Consider the following 21,193-nt stretch of genomic DNA (forward strand, 5'->3'; position numbering starts at 1 on the left):
AATTAAATATAAAAAATATATATATATAATCAATTGATTATATATATTAATATATATATATATAATCAAAATATTTATATATATATATATATATATATATATATATATATATATATATATATATATATATATAAAATCAAAATATCCAGTGAATGGAATTACATACACATACTGTATACCTTTGCTATGATCATAAATACACCACTTTTTTGGTGCATGGGTAGGGGTACTGTGTACCCCATACTCATTCATATGGGGGGCTAGGATCTGGGGGTCTCCTTGTTAATGGGGCTTCCAGATTCCAATAAGCCCCCCCACCCACAGACCCCTACAATCACGGCCCAGGGTTGTGGGGAAGAGACCCTTTTCCCCCATCAACATAGGGACAGAGCCCCCCCACCCCAAAGCACCCCCCATGTTGAGGGCATGTGGCCTGGTATGGTTAAGGAGAGGGGTGCTTTCCAGCCCTGCCAGGGTGCATGCTCGGATAAGAGTGGGGTGGTGGGGAACCCATGCCGTTTTTTTTTTCATTTTGGTGTTGGGTTCTCCTTAAAATCCATACCAGACCTGAAGGGCCTGATATGGACTGGGGGGGGCATGTGGTTTTTATTACTTTTTGACACTTTGAGACCCCCACAATAACAGGCCAGGGTTGTGGGGAAGAGGCCCTTGTCCCCATAAACATTGGGGAAAAAAACCCATGCCGTTTTTTTTCATTTTGCCGTTTTATTCTTTAAATAGCTGGGTGCCGGCAATTGCAACCGGGAGTCAATTTAAATGTGATTTGACTCATTTTATAATTGTAATTTTTGCTGCAGCATGTTCTATATGTGCTACAGATGCACCACTTTGCAGACAGACTAAGGGGATCCCCACCCCCAGGCACTATATTTAAAGGAATTTTTCAATTTTTAATGTTTCACTTTAACCACTTTAGCCCCGGACCATTATGCTGCCTAAGGACCAGAGGACTTTTTCCAATTTTTCCACTGCGTCGCTTTAACTGCTTTATTGCGCGGTCATGCAATGCTGTACCCAAACAAAATTTGCGTCCTTTTCTTCCCACAAATAGAGCTTTCTTTTGATGGTATTTGATCACCTCTGCGGTTTTTATTTTTTGCGCTATAAACGGAAAAATTCCAAAAATTTTGAAAAAAAATTATATTTTCTAATTTTTGTTATAAAAAAAATCCAATAAACTCAATTTCAGTCATACATTTAGGCCAAAATGTATTCGGCCACATGTCTTTGGTAAAAAAAATGTCAATAAGCGTATATTTATTGGTTTGCGCAAAAGTTATAGCGTCTACAAACTAGGGTACATTTTCTGGAATTTACACAGCTTTTAGTTTATGACTGCCTATGTCATTTCTTGAGGTGCTAAAATGGCAGGGCAGTACAAAACCCCCCCAAATGACCCCATTTTGGAAAGTAGACACCCCAAGGAAATTGCTGAGAGGCATGTTGAACCCATTGAATATTTATTTTTTTTGTCCCAAGTGACTGAATAATGACAAAAAAAAAAAAAATTACAAAAAGTTGTCACTAAATGATATATTGCTCATACAGGCCATGGGCCTATGTGGAATTGCACCCCAAAATACATTCAGCTGCTTCTTATGAGTACGGGGATACCACATGTGTGGGACTTTTTGGGAGCCTAGCTGCGTACGGGCCCCGAAAACCAATCACCGCCTTCAGGATTTCTAAGGGCGTAAATTTTTGATTTCACTCCTCACTACCTATCACAGTTTTGAAGGCCATAAAATGCCCAGATGGCACAAAAACCCCCCAAATGACCCCATTTTGGAAAGTAGACACCCCAAGCTATTTGCTGAGAGGCATGTTGAGTCCATGGAATATTTTATATTTTGACACAAGTTGCGGGAAAGTGACACATTTATTTATTTATTTTTTTGCACAAAGTTGTCACTAAATGATATATTGCTCACACAGGCCATGGGCATATGTGGAATTTCACCCCAAAATACATTTAGCTGCTTCTCCTGAGTATGGGGATACAACATGTGTGGGACTTTTTGGGAGCCTAGCCGTGTACGGGGCCCCGAAAACCAATCACCGCCTTCAGGATTTCTAAGGGTGTAAATTTTTGATTTCACTCTTCACTGCCTATCACAGTTTCGGTGGCCATGGAATCCCCATGTGGCACAAAACCCCCCAAATGAACCCATTTTGGAAAGTAGATACCCCAAGCTATTTGCTGAGAGGCATGGTGAGTATTTTGCAGCTCTCATTTGTTTTTGAAAATGAAGAAAGACAGAAAAAACTTTTTTTTTCTTTTTTCAATTTTCAAATCTTTGTGACAAAAAGTGAGGTCTGAAAAATACTCACTATACCTCTCAGCAAATAGCTTGGGGTGTCTACTTTCCAAAATGGGGTCATTTGGGGGGGGGGGGGGGTTGTGCCACCTGGGCATTCCATGGCCTCCGAAACTGTGATAGGCAGTGAAGAGTGAAATCAAAAATTTACGCCCTTAGAAAGCCTGAAGGCAGTGCTTGGTTTTTGGGGTCCCGTACACGGCTAGGCTCCCAAAAAGTCTCACACATGTGGTATCCCCATACTCAGGAGAAGCAGCAGAATGTATTTTGGGGTGTAATTTCACATATTCCCATGGCATGTTTGAGCAATATATCATTTATTGACAACTTTGTGCAAAAAAAAAAAAAAAAATTTGTCTCTTTCCCGCAACTTGTGTCACAATATAAAATATTCCATGGACTCGACATGACTCTCAGCAAATAGCTTGGGGTGTCTACTTTCCAAAATGGGGTCATTTGGGGGGGTTTTGAAATTGTCCTGGCATTTTATGCACAACATTTAGAAGCTTATGTCACACATCACCCACTCTTCTAACCACTTGAAGACAAAGCCCTTTCTGACACTTTTTGTTTACATGAAAAAATTATTTTTTTTTGCAAGAAAATTACTTTGAACCCCCAAACATTATATTTTTTTTAAAGCAAATGCCCTACAGATTAAAATGGTGGGTGTTTCATTTTTTTTTTTCACACAGTATTTGCGCAGCGATTTTTCAAACGCATTTTTTGGGGAAAAAACACACTTTTTTTAAATTTTAATGCACTAAAACACACTATATTGCCCAAATGTTTGATGAAATAAAAAAGATGATCTTTGGCCGAGTACATGGATACCAAACATGACATGCTTTACAATTGCGCACAAACGTGCAGTGGCAACAAAATAAATACATTTTTAAAAGCCTTTAAAAGCCTTTACAGGTTACCACTTTAGATTTACAGAGGAGGTCTACTGCTAAAATTACTGCCCTCGATCTGACCTTCGCGGTGATACCTCACATGCATGGTGCAATTGCTGTTTATGTTTGACGACAGACCGCCGCTTGCGTTCGCCTTAGCGTGAGAGCAGGGGGCGACAGGGGTGCTTTTTTTTTTTTTTTTTTTTTTATTATTTTTTTGCTTTTTTATCTTATTTTTAAACTGTTCCTTTCATTTTTTTTAATCATTTTTATTGTTATCTCAGGAAATGTAAATATCCCCTATGATAGCAATAGGTAGTGACAGGTACTCTTTTTTGAAAAAATTGGGGTCTATTAGACCCTAGATCTCTCCTCTGCCCTCAAAGCAACTGACCACACCAAGATCGGTGTGATGAAATGCTTTCCCAATTTCCCAATGGCGCTGTTTACATCCGGCGAAATCTAAGTCATGAAATGCTCGTAGCTTCCGGTTTCTTAGGTCATAGAGATGTTTGGAGCCACTCTGGTCTCTGATCAGCTCTATGGTCAGCTGGCTGAATCACCAGCTGCATTCTCAGGTTCCCTGTTGAGACAGGAGAGCCAGAGAAAAACACGGAAGACGGGGGGGGGGCATTCCCTCCCACGGCTTGTAAAAGCATTCTAGAGGCTAATTAACCGCTAGGATTGCTTTTACATGAAAGCCGACCGCTTGCTGAAAAGAATGATACCAAGATGATACCTAAACCTGCAGGCATCATTCTGGTATAACCACTCAAAGTCGTGAATGGTGTACCTGAAGACAAAAAAATGGTTAACAATAAAACACAGTAAACGGTAAAGTATAAAAAATTGCATACCTGAAAAGCAAACATGATAAAACATAATAACAATAAAACATTGCAGAATAGAATACAGTAAAAAAGAGCAGAACAATAGAGAGAGAGAATAGAGAGAGAGAGAACAATAAAACGACAACTATTTTTTAAAATTTTATATATTATTTTTTTTTAACACTTTTTTTGTAACTAACTTTTATAACTGTAACCAGTTTCGGGTTCGGGTCTCTCAAAATGCGATGGCATCTTGGAAGACCCTGTGAAAGTGTGCCTAGTCTGTGCAATGCTGTAACCTACGCTAATACTCAACTAGTGAATGGTAGCGTTCAAAACATTCACCAATGCAAAGACCAGGATTGTCAGGACAGGAGGGACAATAATAGCGGGTGTCACGCCTATATCCGCGCTTGCTGCAGACACAACATCTTTTTTGGGGGGGTTCGTTGGGTGGGGTACTCGGGAGGACATAAAGAAAATGCCTCTCATGCAGCCGACTGCATTTGGTTGGGGATGTGAATGGGGGAAGGACGGGCGCTGCAGAAGTGGTGGGTTCCCAATTAGGATTGGCGAATGCAGCAGGAAGGGCATTATGGGCACGACGGGCCTGTTTGTCTTCTTCTTGGTGGCAGCGGGACACTACTTGTGCTTGCCACCTCACCAGCTTGAACTGCACTTATGGGACTCGCCACGTCACCAAGTGTTACTGCAGTGCTGGTTTGACTACGACCGGGATGTACTAGACCGCTGGCGCTTGCCAGTTCACCAAAACGCTACCAAAAAAACTGTTAGCGATCGCAGGGATCAGGCCTGACTCTGCGAACGCTGCAGTTATGTGTTTAGTGTTTTGTAAGTGACAGTGATCGATCGATACTGCACTTGGGTGGGCTTGGCCGGGCAAAGGGGCAAAACGCAGGTGCTAGCAGGTATCTGGGCTGATCCCGCTAACACTGCATTTTTGGGAACCCTAAACTGCTGGGGACGCTAGTATAGATCTGATGGGATCAGATATTGATCCGTTCAGATACTATACCACTAAGGGAGGTGTATGGTGCGTGCATGGGTGTTAGCGGTACTGGCGCTAACCTGGCGCTGCCGGGGGCTGGTGCTTGTCAGTTCACCAAAACGCTACCAAAAAAACTGTTAGCGATCGCAGGGATCAGGCCTGACTCTGCGAACGCTGCAGTTATGTGTTTAGTGTTTTGTAAGTGACAGTGATCGATCACTACTGCACTTGGGTGGGCTGGGCTGGGCCGGGCGGAGGGGCAAAACGCAGGTGCTAGCAGGTATCTGGGCTGATTCCGCTAACGCTGCATTTTTGGGAACCCTAAACTGCTGGGGACGCTAGTATAGATCTGATCGGATCAGATATTGATCTGTTCAGATACTACACCACTAAGGGAGGCGTATGCTGCGTGCGTGTGTGTTAGCGGTACTGGCGCTAATCTGACGCTGCCTGGGGTGACGCATATCAGCGCCGGGCGATCAGGGGGCTAAACCTTTATTCGGTAATAAACGGCGGGTGCCCTGACACTATAAAAAATAAACGAACTAACCAGCGTCACCCGTAACAGTTATCCGGTGATCAGTGGTGAAAGGGTTAACTAGGGGGCAATCAAGGGGTTAAAACATTTATTAGATAGTATATGGGGGTCCCTGTCGCTATAAAACGCTGACGGCGAACCTAAATATTTACCTCCCTAACTAACGTCACTAGCGACACTGATACAGCGATCAGAAAAATAATCGCTTAGTGACACTGGCGACGGGGGGTGATCAAGGGGTAAAACTTTATTAGGGGGGTTAGGGGGTACCCTAGACCTAAAGGGGGCTAACCCTAACTGCCCTAACACACTAACTGTCACAAACTGACACCATGCAGTAATGCACTCACATTACAGTCTTCTCTTCTTGGCGCCGGAACGGAAACTGCCGAGCCGAGGAGAGACGACATCACATCCTCCGCTTCTGTTTACATTACAGAAGCCGAGGAGGTCTGTCATTGGCCAGGATCGATCGCGAGGGGGGAGCCACGAATGAGTGGCCTCCCCCTCACCTTTGATCGCCCCTGACCTGAATACGACCGCCGCTGGCACCGATCAGACCCCCCACCAGCGGGCAGGCAAGGACGTACATGTAAGCTCTTTTGCCTGCCTGTGCCGCTCTGCCGACGTACATCGTCGTGCGGCAGTCGTCAAGTGGTTAAAGATCATTAAATCACTGCTCCTAAAAAAAATTTATTGTTTTAAAAAAAATAAAAAATCCATTTATACATGTCCCCCAGGGCAGTACCTGGGCCCCTATACCCTTTTTATGGCCAATTACTTGCATATAAGCTTTTAAAATGGGCACTTTTGATTTCTCATGTTCGGCTCCCATAGACGTCAATGGAGTTTGCTGTTCGGGGCAGAACTTTTCCCCTGTTTTGGAGCTCCACTGGGTGTTCGGCCCATCTCTAATGATGGATAAGTACCTGCCTGTATTTCTCAGCATTGAGGACACCATTGATCCTGGCCAAATCTGCAACTCCATTTTCAGAAATGCAGCCCCACCTACACCTTGCTCCACTGTTGCCTGAAGACACTATTTATCCCCTTGCCGCCAAGCGAACGCAGATGCGCGCACTCGGCTTTCGGGGGTTATACCGGGATGATGCCCGCAGCTGCAGGCATCATCCCGGTACTGTTTTTTAGAGCCTGCGATCGGCTTTCCAGGGATAACAACCAATGTGGCTAAAAGCCACTCGGCTGTTGTACCGGGGGAGCGGGAGGGAACGCCCCCCCCTCCCGCCGCTCTTACCGGGCCTCCCGTTCCACCGGGAGGCCCGAGCAGCAATCTGCCGCCTCCGGCGGCTAGGCACACACTGGAACGAAGCCATAAGTGGCTTCGTTCTAGTCTCCTAATTGTAAACACGGAATCAACGTCATGACACTTCCCGTTTACTCGGCTGCCAATGGCGCTGGTTTAAAAAAAATATACAGTATTCAGAATCGCCAAAAACGGCGCTCTGAATACTTTGAAGTGCAAAGGAGGGATTTGGGGTCTTTTGGATCCCCGATCCCTCCATAAAGAGTACCTGTCACCAACTATTACTGTCACAAGGGATGTTTACATTCCTTGTGACAGCAATAAAAGTGATCAAAACATTTTTTTTTTCGAAAACAATTTATTAATATAAAAATAAATAAATAAGAAAAAAAAATTTAAAGCGCCCCCGTCACCGCGAGCTCGCGCAGCAAAGAACTCATATGGAAGTCGCGCCTGCATATGTAAACAGTGTTCAAATCACACATGTGAGGTATCGCCGCGATCGTCAGAGCGAGAGCAATAATTCTAGCACTAGACCTCCTCTGTAACTCTAACCTGTTAACCATAAAAAAATGTAAAGCGTCGCCTATGGAGATTTTTAGGTACCATAGTTTGTCGCCATTCCATGAGTGCGTGCAATTATAAAGTGTGACATGTTTGGTATCTATTTACTCGGCGTAACATCATCTTTCACATTGTACAAAAAAATTGGGCTAACTTTACTGTTTGTTTTTTTTTTTAATTCATGAAAGTGTCCCTTTTCCCAAAAAGTTGCGTTTAAAAAAACGCTGCACAAATACCGTGTGTCATAAAATATTGCAACAATCGCCATTTTATTCTCTAGATTCTCTGCTAAAAATATATATATAATGTTTGGGAGCTGGCAAAAAATACGATTTTAACTTGTAAACACCAAAAGTCAAAAATAGGCTTAGTCATGAAAGGGTTATTGTACCGCCCTTTGGCAAACAAACTGCCTCCTGCTACAGCCAAATATTTTAAGTTTTTACTTATCAGTCCAGGGCACCTGCTGCCAATTTTCTGCACCCCAGTTCCTATGTTTTGATGCATAGTTGAGTCACTTAGCATTGTTTTCATGTCAGAGGTATGGCTTTTTGGCGGCAATTTTTCCATGAAAACCACTTCTCCGGACAGTAGATGGGTGTATCTGGTTCCCACTGGTTTCCACCATTTCTGTGCTGATGGCAAATCTTTGCCTGGCAAAGGTATTGTATCTTGTTGCTGTGCTCAGCCTCGGAATATAAATAGGACAGGGCAGAGTAAAGACAGGTGCAGTAACCCATAAAAATAATAAAGTTGATTGTAGTCTAGTGTGTGAAAATTGGCAGAATTCTATAGAAACCTTTATAGGGCTGTGTCATGTACTTGAAGGGAGACTAAGATGACAAGGTCGGCCTCTCTTGTATCTCCAACCCAGGCCCCCCTGAGAGTGGAACAGAGGGAAACAAGGGACAGGAGGAACATGAGTGCCTGCAGGTGTAGACCCGGAAACTTACAGCAGAGGATGCGACCTTGGGAAGGCAGGAGAACCATCAGATTAGAAAGGGCAGTCATGCACCGTAGGTCAGCTGGAGTTAAAGAGGCACTCTGCTTGTACTGCAGAACTGGAACATCTGGCGATGTAGAGTTTCTGGCAGGTTTGCAGCAGGACGTAGCAGCAGGTCGCAGGACTGTAGTCGCAGACACTTGGATGACAGTGTTGAGCCAAGCAGGGAACAGGAGCGAGGTCACTAGGATAGCCGGGTTTGGTAGCAGGCGGACAGCAAATTACCAAGGCATTAGGCAGAAGCAAGGTCAGAATGAAGCCGGGATCAAGAAACAGTAGTCAGGAATGTAGCGGAGTACGAAAGCAGGGTCAAGGAAAGCCAAGTTCAGCAACGGGTATCAAGTAGGATATCAGCACGATTCAGGGTATCAGGAAACAGCTGAAGACCAGTCAGCATTGATCAGGAGTCAGGGCGCTCCCACGTGTGCACGCAGTCCATCGCGCATGCGCATTGGTACCTATAGGCATCTGCAGTCGCCCATGAGTCCGCGCATGTGCACGAGTGCGCGCAGGGCGTATTCTTAATAGTTCTCTTACAGGCTGTAAGAAAACCCTTTTCTGGAAACAGGAGTAAAGGGTGACACTGTGTTCACTTCAATCATCCAGTCATGTGCTTAAGAGATGCTTTGTTTTGCCCTTGAGCATGATGTTTATTAAAAGTGAGCACATTCTTTACTAATCTCAGTGGACATCCTGTTAGCTCAATAAATAATATCTGCTCATTTAGTAGAATAAACCCAAAGACTTATACTGTGAAAGGAAGCAGTAAAGCAAAACCATCATGAATGCACAAATAAGTCAAATACTGGAAAATTGTGTAAATAATCACAAAACATTGATGCCATATGGACAATTTAATTGATAAATACTAACATTGACGACAAATTTTACATCAAGGTCTTTTGCAAACAAATCTGAAAAATCATTGAAAAGTCTTTTACTTCCCTGTGAAGGTTATATGTCACGTTTTAACTTGCCAAAGATGTTATTAATGGAAAATACTCGTATCATAAAAGATCTGTTTTTAGTCTGTGATCTGTGCTTTCTAGGCTGAAAAAGGTGAAAAAGGAGAGAGGGGGGACTATGGAGCACCAGTAAGTAATTGATTTTATGAAACACTTGATTTGTATTATTTGGAAGATGGTAGTATTTGTTCCTAGCTGTCTTATGGTTCATTTATATATATATAACAGTATATTGATGATAAAATATTAGAATGTCTCTTATAAACTAAAAAATGGTTGTAGACTGTATTACTTCTGCATTACAATGGCTGTAGACTTCATTACTTCATGTTAATAATTTGTCACACATTAGCATTTAGAATATCATTTTATATATAACAAAATGTCATTATGTCCTTTTTTATTAGTAATAAATTTTAATTCAATGTATTCTATATTCCTTAATATCCTAAAGATCAGCTGCGGCCACTTCTATATACCCACTGGAGTCTAAGTCTCTCAGTGACAGCACATCCAGTAATCATACTTCCTCCAAACCCACCGCATACTTTGCAGCCCAAGCCCAAGATAATGTGCATACCAGGGATTGCTCATTACCTTATTACATGAGTTCTCTGGCCAAGGAAGGTTGTAGAAGTCCCACACAGATCCCATGGCAAGGAAAGACAGGGTGTATTCAAACGACTGGAATAGCAGAAACCAAGGGCCAAGTGGAGGGTTTAATCTCAACTGTACAAGTAGAGTGACAGCCAAGCAAAGGCAGCTTTTGGGCACAAGCATAATTCAACAGAAAGTGCAGTGTGAATGCATGCACGGTTGTGCTGGAAATGTGTACAGTCACAATTACACAATGAGAGTGGCATCCAGGCACATAAAGGCCGAGAGGCTTCAGTATATTGGGCAGTCACAACTGTACAATCACAGTGATGTCTACACTGGCTGGGGACAGATGGTAGTGCACAAATGCATTTATAAAGCTACAGTATTAGCTGCAGGGTAGGCCAAGTGGACAATGTAAGTGTGTGTTGTCTACAGATGAATCTTGCCAACACACCCTGTATTACTGCACTTAAAGTCCTGCACAACAAAACATCAATGTGTGCAATTTAAATATTCCTTCCTAAGCTCACTAATTCCTGTTGATGGTCCTACATTGGTGCAACCTGGGAAACAAGTTCCAAAATAGTTCTGGTTTTGTCTTCTTCATCATTGCCCCCTGTGTAGGGTCCAAGATGGTGATGGTGTTGGCACTCCAATGATGCTGCCGCACCCAGAAAAATATTTATTTTTTATATATACATTTTTCTCCTTGTGATTGACCTACCTGACTGGTTAGCATGTGATGCTTCTACTGATAAAGAAAATGCCTATGCAGATAAAAACAAATACTTCACCTTTGACTAAAGCTGGATAATGTCCTTGCTATAGGTGTAGGCCATTTACATGCCTCATGAAGCCTGACTGCAAAAACTCCCAAAGACTGCATCTCCCTGTTCTGACTTGTTTCTAAAGATTCTGCTAACATATGCCCAGTTCTTACTGGTCACCCCACCATCACAGAAACAAGCTCTCAAATGCTGAGCTCAGAACTACTGCATCGAGGGAGAGAATGCGCATTAGAGGGGTTTGGATCAGAGATGGTGCTTGCTCCTGTGATGGTGGATGTGAACAGTAACAGCTGTAAGTCTCTTAGCAATGTCCTAGCAACAAGGCAGGATTTTCAGCAAGGGCATTATTCAGCTTTGGTCAAAGCTGCAGTTTGTTTTTACCTGCAGATAAAAGGCAGCTGTGATGTTTTATTTTTCATCATTACTTACATTATCATTATTGTTATTATCTTTTTTTTACACAAATGTAAAATGTATTATTTATAGAAGATTGCTTTAGGTTAAACCATTTAAGTTTTTCTCTGCACAAGAACTGCTTGTACTCCAATTTCCCTACCACAGTTAAACAAGTATACATGTATTTTAGAGCTAGTTATCTACTGCTATATTTTAGGATGTGGGTGGGATGTGAGAGGGAAAATAACATATAAACTCTAATCACATACTGTTGGTGGTGGAAATTGAACCATAGATCCCATTGCTGAAAAACATGCATGCTCAACCTCTCTGGTTGTTTCCCGATGCTGATAGTGATGTTGTGCTGCATTAAGCAACCAATTCCATCCAAAATGGAGTGCTGGTAATCACTGCTCAGAAGCATAATTCAGAAATACAATGTAACAATATTGTTACATAGTTTTTACTCTGCAGATCAAATGGTGACCTGCATATGATATCAGTTAAAGCAAAAAAAAACAAAAAACACTGTGTCCCTATTTCACTCCTTATTAACCCATAGTTAACCTTGCATTAAAAAAAAACTATTTTGCAAGTCAATGTATTCAAAAGAAGCCTTTTGTCCTAAAAATAATATATATTATTTTATTACCTTAATAAATACATATTTATTGCTGAATAAATATACCCATGGCTGAAATGTGAAAAATACTCAGTCATAAGCTTGCTGCTGTGGCTTCTCCAAACTGTAAACTGAAAAAAAAATATTTATGCCATCAGTTTTTGTAGGACCAAGTTCAAGACTACTCCCCAAAATGAATTAAACTGTTTCTAATTGTCCTTAATGCAACAATATTTTTTCATATACATTTCGAATTTTTGATGGGTGTTCAGATCAAAGTGGGCCTAAATATGCCTTTAAAGTCTATAGAGGGTCAAAGCGAGTCATGGGGTCATTTGGGCTTGATGTATTCTGTATATAATGCTGTGATTTTGATACCTTTGCCCTTAAAGGAGAAGTACAGACAAAGCTCGTTTGGTTCTATGGATCACAGGAGAGCAGTTCATTTTTCACTCCTGTAACCCGTTTTCAGTAGTGAGCGGGTTGAAGTCCGCTCTCTGCCAACGTCACAGAAGTCGGTTCCAGGCACCACGTCATTACGACAATAAAGTCTGGATCCGCCAGGTCCCAGGACCGACACCCGGCTCAGCCTCTCAGTGAGCCGCTGAGAGACTGAGCTGCCCGCTCCAGCCCTGTCTACAGCCCAGCGCACCAATGAGCGAGGAGGGAGCAGAGAGCTGTGACTGACAGTCAGCAGCTCCCTGCTCGGGAAGCTCTGAGAACTTAGCCATCAGCGGTGTTCGATCTCTCGGTTCTCAGTGTTAGAGGTGCCAGGGGACAGATTCAGCCTCGAACCTATGCTGCATCCACCTAGGTAAGCATGATTGCGGAAAAAAAAATTAACCCATACTTCTCTTTTAATTTTTATGTACCTTCTTGTGTATTGCTTTTACATGGTCTGTGACTTACCTTGCAAAACTTACAAAAATAAAATCTTTGTAAAATAAAGTCGATAGAGAACACTTTTCCTCTGTTTCTACATGAACAAGAGCCTGCTAAAATGTAGGATGCACTGTAATACAAAGAAAACCAGATATCAAGTAATCAGGTAGATTATCAATACAGTAGACTTGCTAATCAGGGAAAAAAGTATTATTTCTTTTTACTAAAATGCCCTTTCCTTTGTAGGGGGAACACATTTCATCAGGAGAGCGTGGAGAAGAAGGTATTATGGGCTTCCCCGGAACAAGGGTAAATTAAAGCAATATAAAATATTTCATACAGTATACAAAAAAAGATGCATGTTACCTGTCTTACAACCTGTGCTTGTACGTTCAATTGACGTGCCGTTTGCTACTTATATTCAAGGGTAATTCCACTTTTGCAGTCAAATTTGAGAAAACCTCACATTATTTTTGTTATGGGTTCCCATTCACACAGCATACCTAAACATTCTTTTTGAATCACATTTTTTTTTACTATTTCCTACTTTATTTTATGTTAAATTTTAGTCCACAAACCCCTTGTTAACATTATGTACCAAGGAGAGCATATAAGGAATTTTAAGCAAGTAAAAATAACTTTAAAAAGTAACTATTTTTAATTATAATTAATTTTTTTATATTTTTTAAGTTATGCAATGGTAATCAGAATATATGACAAATACTGTAAAAAAAATGGGTGTTATTCCATTTTGACTGCAAAAGCAGAAACAAAACAATGACGTGTAACCAATTCTCTGGAACTTTGCTGCATATATTCTGGGAATGTTCATTACTAAAAAAAATTGTTGCCAAGCGAGAGACCTAATCTTTAAACTGACAATGTCGGCCTGAGAAACAATCTGGTTTCTTTCCTCCCCATCACCTATCCCACTACCTAGAAAGAAATAATTTAAAAAAATATTGTTGGTACACATGTTAAGTTCAGCAAAAATATGCATACCAGCTCTCTGGAAGCAAAGCCTTGCCTCCTACCATGAACCTATGATTCTCAAAATGTATTGAACACATAAATATGGAAGACCTTAAGGTTCCTTAAAAAAAATCAATAGGACAATTTCAGAAAGACCTGGTTCTATCAGTTAGAATGTTCCAACTCTCAAAACTACCATCCACCTCTTTCCCAGGAGTAACAATTTAGGTTCAATGTTGCTCTCGAATATAATCTGAGGTCCATGATTTAAAGTTTTTCTATAGGCAAAACATTTTTTTTAACTCATGGATAGAGTGGGGTGCAGTTGAAACTTCTGTTGAGTTTTTATTGCTGTCTTTGACTCCACTGGGGAGATTCACTTTCTTTGTTCTGTTGACTACTTTTTATGGAATTTAAATTGATGGAAAATACAAAATTGTACAATTTGTCACCAGAACAAGAGGTAAGGCTAAATCATCTAATAAGGACACTTCAGGAGAAAACTCTTTAAGAGAAGAAATTCCCTAACTTTGGAGGCATTTATACTCATTTGCTCTTGCATCTCCAGGAGAGAATGTAAAAGGAAATCTCCTCAATGGGACACACGTAACAAACAATAAACTGTCAGGGTTTTAACTCTGCTATACTCTATCCAAATTTAAAAAGAGAGGTTTTGGGTATACACAGGCGCAAATGATTTTTAAATTATACTTATCTCCTCCTCCCTTCAGACTAGCAATTTTATCTTCCCTTTTCATTTTTTCTTCAACTTTTCAAATAAACAAATGTAAACATTGGGTACACTGGCACCCTCTTAAAAACTCTTTAAGGTTCCTGGAAAATGTAACCTAATAAATGTCACCATAACATTGGTGGAGAGATCAAAAAGCATTATGGTTGTCAAAGTAATAAAAATAAACTTCACTCTCCCCACCCCTGTCCTCCTACCTGTTATTAAGGCCTATCTTCAATTCACATACAGGATAATTTGCATTGTTCTTTTGTGATCCACTGCACCTCTGTCATCCTTGTTTCTGCCATCATTGGGTGTCAACTTCCTCTTTTTGGCTCAAACAGCACAGTCTCCCGATGAGGCATGCTAGTCCGGCCTTCCTCTGGCCGCTGTGAATAGAAAGTGAAGAATCTGGGGATTATGTGATGTACAATTCCCAGTAGGGTTCAGAGCTGTGGAGATGTCATTATCACCTGGGAGAGGTAAACATAGAAAAGGAAAAACAGTGCAAACAGAGGGCGAAGGTCTGATTTATAGCTAATGTGCCAATTGTGATATGGAAAAATGTTAAAGTTATTTTGTACTCATGCCAATTAACAAAAATATAATTAAGAGAAAAAAATCAAATAGAAAGTGACAGTAAGTGAACTAGGCTGTCAAGAAAAAAATAGAAATTTTGATGGTCATCTTCATGCCTGAGCTATACATTCAGATGCCACTGTACTTCTTTAACCTGTTTTTGAATGAATTTATTTCATAATAATCAGATTAATTTTTCAGGGACCTTCTGGAAATGATGGTGCACCTGGAGAAAAAGGAGAAAATGTAAGTTAAACATTTTTTTTTTCTTTATAGGTCTCCCCTTTCTAAAACAGAGACAGTGAACTTGCATATTATAAGGTTACAGCCCCATCAATGGTATGATGTCAGCGCCATTTTCTGTAGCATTGTATTTTGAGCCCAGGTCAACATGATAATGCACACCCAGGGGGCATATCTCCAACAACCTGAGCTCCCTGGGAAATGGACTGGTTCTGGAGGATGGAGGCAGATATGGAGGGCATTACTGGAGTGAGGAAAGTGTATTCTACTTTCCAACCTTTTTTTTGGTTAATAGTGGGGGGCGGGGTACAAAAAAAAGAAAGGATAAGCTTTGAGATATGTAATAAAATATTATATATATATATATATTTATATATGTATATACGTATGGCTTGATAAAAGCAGAGAAGGCTGCCACCCAATAATTATAAAAGCTTCAAAGATGCCACTATGGATATGCCAAGTCCAAGATGCACTTATCATCAGAGGAGTAAGGTCATAAATACCCCTGTTATGATAAGAACTGAAAGAATTACTATTGTGCTTATTCAATCAAAATGCAGTTAGCCAAGTGCTACAAGCATTATGCAATAACCCTTGCATCCAATTAGATGTCATCTTGTTTTAGCGTGGCTTCAGTGAATTGAATTCTGATTGCTTTTTATAGATTTCTGCACCTAGGGATCTCTACCTTGCAGTACCCATTATAACCTATGTCCTATGGAAATGATTAGCATGACTGGCAAGCAGAAATGTTGGGCTTATTTTTTTTACTATGTTTCATCTGCTTTTTTCAATACAATTTATCAGTAAACCAAAAGTAAGAGATGGAGCTGCAGTTCAGAAAATAAAAAAGTCATATGTAAACTTTATTTTTCCTACCTGTATGTTATGACAGCCAATTATGAATGAAGTGCATTTTAGTTAGTGGGATGATTAGCGGTATCATTACCAGTACCAAGTCCTATGATCTTATTCACACTGACAGCTTTGAACTTTGTGTCCATTAAAGCTATATCGTTGATGCAGCTCACCCTGCTATATTAATACCCCATTCAGATTATTCTTTTATTTTGAAAGTTTTGTTTAAATTTAATTTTCAACTCAATCTTTGTTTTTTACATATTTTAATAGGGATTGCCTGGACTCAATGGTAATCCTGGAAAACCTGGCTTTAAAGGACTGAAGGTAAAAAAAAAGTTTAAGTATATATTATTATACAGCTGTACTTCTGTCCAGTCTCACTGTATGTGAATTAAACAAGGCCAATAGACTTCAGTGCTGGTGAATTTCTCAGCCATCTTGTATATTGCTCAGCTGAGAACATACATGTTAGTCTCCACTTTATTTCCATTATACTTCATGCACATGGGTGCATTTGCCCATGCATTGTAAACACACTACATATTTATAATGCCCGAGATGTCCTGGTGCTGTGTACAGCCGCCCATAGATATGAAGGGGTGAAGGTGGCTGTATGCAGCCATGAACCGCTATTAGCATAAAGTAGTTCACAGATGTAACTTCTCAAATTGTGTATTTGAGACATTACGTCTCGTCTGTGCGCATGTGCTACTTTGTATTAATAGCAGCACAAAGCTTTGTATAGCTGCCTTCACCCATTCATATCTATGGTTGGCTGTATGCAGCTCCAAGACATCCGGGGCACCAAAAAGTGTATGCTGCACAGGCAAATGTGCCCATTTGCAAGAGGCCTTAGGTAGTAATTGTTATGCCTGTCTATAAAAACACATCTTTGACTGTAACCAGCATCACAATGTAACCAGAATAGACAATAAGATCTAATTGTACATAACTATTTTAGCCAGGTCTTATTGACCATGGGTGGCACTTTGAATAGAATTTGTGAAAATGATTGCAACCTGGAACATTCTTTCTAGGCACAGCACATTTGAACCAAGCATGCTTTCAAAAAGGTAGTACTAGATAGGGGCAGGGCTTTTTTTCTCAAACAATAGGTGCTGGAACTCAACCACAACCCCCCAAAACCCCTCCACCCACACACACCCTCCAAATCACATCAAATAGTGGGTGTGGTCAGTCGAATTTCACGAACAGTAGGAGGGTCCTAAAGGGGCATTAAATACCAGGATTGCATTACATACAGAGTGCAGAGTTCAGGGGGGTTACACACAGAGTGCAGAGCTGTCACTTGTAAACACAGAAACCGTACTTCTGTGTTTACAAGTGATTGTGGTCAGCACGCCCCCCCCCCCCCCCCCCCAGGGCCTGACCCAGAGGTGGTGGAAATGAGTTCCACCAAGTTCCCCTTGAAAAAAAGCCCTGGATAGGGGACTTCATTTGTATAAAATTATATGTACTCACAGCAGAGACTACAGCTGATTATTGCAACCAATTAGCATATATTGATCCACATTTCAGAGCAGAAATTTGTATGCATTTTGATTTTTTGCTACTTTGATTAATAGGATGTTATGTGCCTTTGTTTCTGTTTTGTTGCCTAGATTGTAAAATACATTTATAGTCTCTTCATTCTAGCAGAGCTGACTTTTGGAATCATGGTCAGTGGATAGAGACAGGTTATTATGAATGATTTAATTGGAATACCACATCAACCCACGCAATTTCCACAGAGTTTGTGTAATTTATTATCAGGATAGACCACATCCCATGAAATACTAATTCTATTTCAAAAGTTTATTACTGTCTAGGGTAAAAAGACTTTTCAAAGGGAACTTTGCTTTGTGGGAATTCCCATCTGTTTTACAGACAAATCATAACTGCCTAAGCAAACAATTAGAGTATTAGTCATGGGACTATCATCTATTGCCTAAAGCTGCAGAGTTCCTGTTCTCTGCTTACAACTGACATCTCAGACAAAAATATAACCTGTACACCACTCTAAAGAATCAGTAGCCTTAGATTAGAAACAGCTAACTAAAGAACAAAGCATGCACATAAAATGATTCACAGCCCATTATGTTAAAAAGGTTGTTAATTAGTGGTACCTAAAGGTCCATAAATATATTAAACTTTAGGTAAGCGAGTGTTTTATATCATTTATAGATAAATGTATGCAACCATTTCTACATTAGTGCAAAAGCCCAAAAATATAAAATGCAATTACATTTCATATAAATCTGTTGCTCAAATCAATCACTTGCTCTAGCCATTCTTCAATTAGACTGCTGAATCAGCTGTCCATAAATTTGCTCTAGCAGCCTCCAAACTGCTTTCAGTTGGAGGAATAGCAAATATAATGGTTGGGCCCCCTGTCAAAAAAGGTATTTTTTTACCTTCTGAAAGTGAAAACTACTGTGTGTTTGTATTGTATTTGTATTTTACTGTCATGCGTATTATGACATTTTTTTTGTGGCAAAATTGAATAGGGAGAAGAAGGAGAAAGAGGTGCTCCTGGGCCACCAACCTATGTTACAAATCTTAAAACACAGAAAGGTAACTATGTTTAATGCTAACATCAAGCAGGCACAGATAACATACCTCCATATTTACACCCATATAGGGTTGCTGCCTCATCACTTTAAAATGAACACATATGAGTAACTCAGTTTGTGTGGCTGATGACGTTAGTAATTCAACTTTAAACAAAACAGCTATAAAGTGGACATTTCAGGGCAAAAACCCCTTAAATTGAAACAAATATTAAATAACACCTCTACCTCTCTCAGCCTGCATTTGCTCTTACACAATGGGGTTGATTTACTAAAAGCAAATCCACTGTGCACTACAAGTGCGCTTGGAAGTGTAGTCGCTGTAGATCTGAGGAGGACATACAAGGAAAATAAAAAACAGCATTTTTGCTTGCACATGATTGGATGATAGAAATCAGCAGAGCTTCCCCTTGTTTCAGATCTTCCCCTCAGATCTAAAGTGACTGCACTTCCAAGTGCACTCGCAGTGCGCTTCCAGGTGCTCTTGTAGTGCACAGTGGATTTGCCTTTAGTAAATAAACCCCAATATGTCCCAGCAATCTCATGGTCCACAGGATGTTTCAGTGAGTACCACATTGTCTCAATTTAACACACTCCATTCCACATTGGATATTAAGTCCAATAAATTGCTACTTACACAATATATTCCTTCCAGCAGTCCCACAGCTGTATATATTGTTCCTATAGGAAAGAAATTGATGTTATAATTTTAGGGGATTAAGGAGGCAACCCTGCCCATCTATGGCAGCACACTAACAAAGGATTTATTAAAAGTGAATTCTGATGTATGTATTCTTTCCAAACACCCACAAAACAATGAGATTACATTATTTAAAGTGGTTGTTAGCCCTGTCATTTTCCCAGTGAAGTGAATAGCCTCAGATGATGCACAGAGATGAAACAAATCCTCCTACATAAGTTTAAGGCTGGATTCACACTGTGAATTGCATGCAGGTTTCCCCACATGCAATTCGCATGACAGGAGAGTGTGACTGGCTCTCAATGTAGCCGGTTCACACATCTCCGTGGCGGCTGCGGAGCGGATTGCACAGGAGTCCTGTGCATCTTTGGCTCTGTTTCGGGCCTGATTTGTCCCTAAAACGGAGAACAGGGACACACCAGACTCCTGCTGTGAGCCACGTCCGTACTAAGTGTGAACCCAGCCTTACTTGTTTATCTGCAGTCTTCTCTTGTCTACAACCCTTCAAATGAGCACAATTGTGGTAAAATCCTTCTGCATCTGTGAGGAGTACAGAAGAGAGGATGGAGAGCTGCAGTTTCAGCTCTTACACACTGTGTAAGAGCTGATTGGAGGAAAGAACACCCCCCCCCCCCTTCACATAGGCAGAGGAACAAAGGAATATGCAGATCTGTGTTCTAAATATTCCAACTGTGTGCTTATCTTCCTCCCCAACACAAATGTATCTCATGTCTCCGGAAAACTTCTCAGAAGTGACTTATGCTCATAACAGAGGAACGAAGCATAGGAGAGAAAGGACACTAAGAGCTTTGGAGAGAGACAAGTAAACACTACAGATATATGTGCTAACGCTGGCCATACACACATTCAGCAGGAACCGGCCGAGTTTCAAACTGTTAATGGTCAGGCTGAATGTACCAAGTTGATTGATCGATCAACTTGGGTACAACCAGCCTGCTGGATTCTCTAATGCCCCGTACACACGGTCGGTTTTTCCGACGGAAAATGTGTGATAGGACCTTGCTGTCGGAAAGTCCGACCATGTGTAGGCTCCATCACACATTTTCCATCGGATTTTCCGACACACAAAGTTTGAGAGCAGGCTATAAAATTTTCCGACAACAAAATCCGTTGTCGGAATTTCCGATCGTGTGTACACAAATCTGACGCACAAAGTGCCACGCATGCTCAGAATAAATAAAGAGATGAAAGCTATTGGCTACTGCCCCGTTTAGAGTCCCGACATACGTGTTTTACGTCACCGCGTTCAGAACGATCGGATTTTCCGACAACTTTGTGTGACCGTGTGTATGCAAGACAAGTTTGAGCCAACATCCGTCGGAAAAAATCCTAGGATTTTGTTGTCGGAATGGCCGATCAATGTCCGACCGTGTGTACGGGGCATTAAGATTATTGCAAGCGGCTGCTATAGCCCCTACTAATAATCACTGTCTTCTCCCTGAAAATCATACCTGACTTCTTTTTTTAAATCATCCTGCGGCTACATATGTGAACTGGCTCCATAGAAAGTCGGTCTGGTTTACATGTCATGCAAGTCAAATGCGGTTCAAAATGCATCCAATTGTGAGCCAGGGCTAAAAATAGGTATCAGCGAGTACTTAAAAAAAAGTATCGGTACTCATTCTTGGTCTTAAAAAACTGGTATTGGTGCATCCCTACTGTGAATGGAAGAGGAGCAGTTGAATGACAGGATCTCACTCGCCCATCAACAGAGCTCGGTGCATTGGGATGTGATAATAGGAAGACAAGTTTTTTAAATGTAAATCTTATTGAAAAAATTAAGTGCCCGTTTGGTATAATTTACTGAAGGAA

At 40.9% G+C, this 21,193-nt stretch overlaps 1 protein-coding gene across 1 annotated transcript in view; it reads left to right on the plus strand.

The window, feature by feature from the left end:
• The window catches only part of COL4A2 (collagen type IV alpha 2 chain), a 312,542-nt gene that overhangs the window by 196,213 nt on the left and 95,136 nt on the right, over nucleotides 1–21,193 (plus strand). The window contains exons 15-19 of the mRNA XM_073614494.1: nucleotides 9,496–9,540; nucleotides 12,946–13,008; nucleotides 15,185–15,229; nucleotides 16,361–16,414; nucleotides 18,598–18,664. Coding sequence (XP_073470595.1) covers nucleotides 9,496–9,540; nucleotides 12,946–13,008; nucleotides 15,185–15,229; nucleotides 16,361–16,414; nucleotides 18,598–18,664 — 274 coding nt within the window. The remainder of the gene's footprint in view (nucleotides 1–9,495; nucleotides 9,541–12,945; nucleotides 13,009–15,184; nucleotides 15,230–16,360; nucleotides 16,415–18,597; nucleotides 18,665–21,193) is intronic.

Source organism: Aquarana catesbeiana, linkage group LG02 (genome assembly GCF_042186555.1).
Source record: "Aquarana catesbeiana isolate 2022-GZ linkage group LG02, ASM4218655v1, whole genome shotgun sequence".
Classification (NCBI taxonomy): Eukaryota; Metazoa; Chordata; class Amphibia; order Anura; family Ranidae; genus Aquarana; species Aquarana catesbeiana.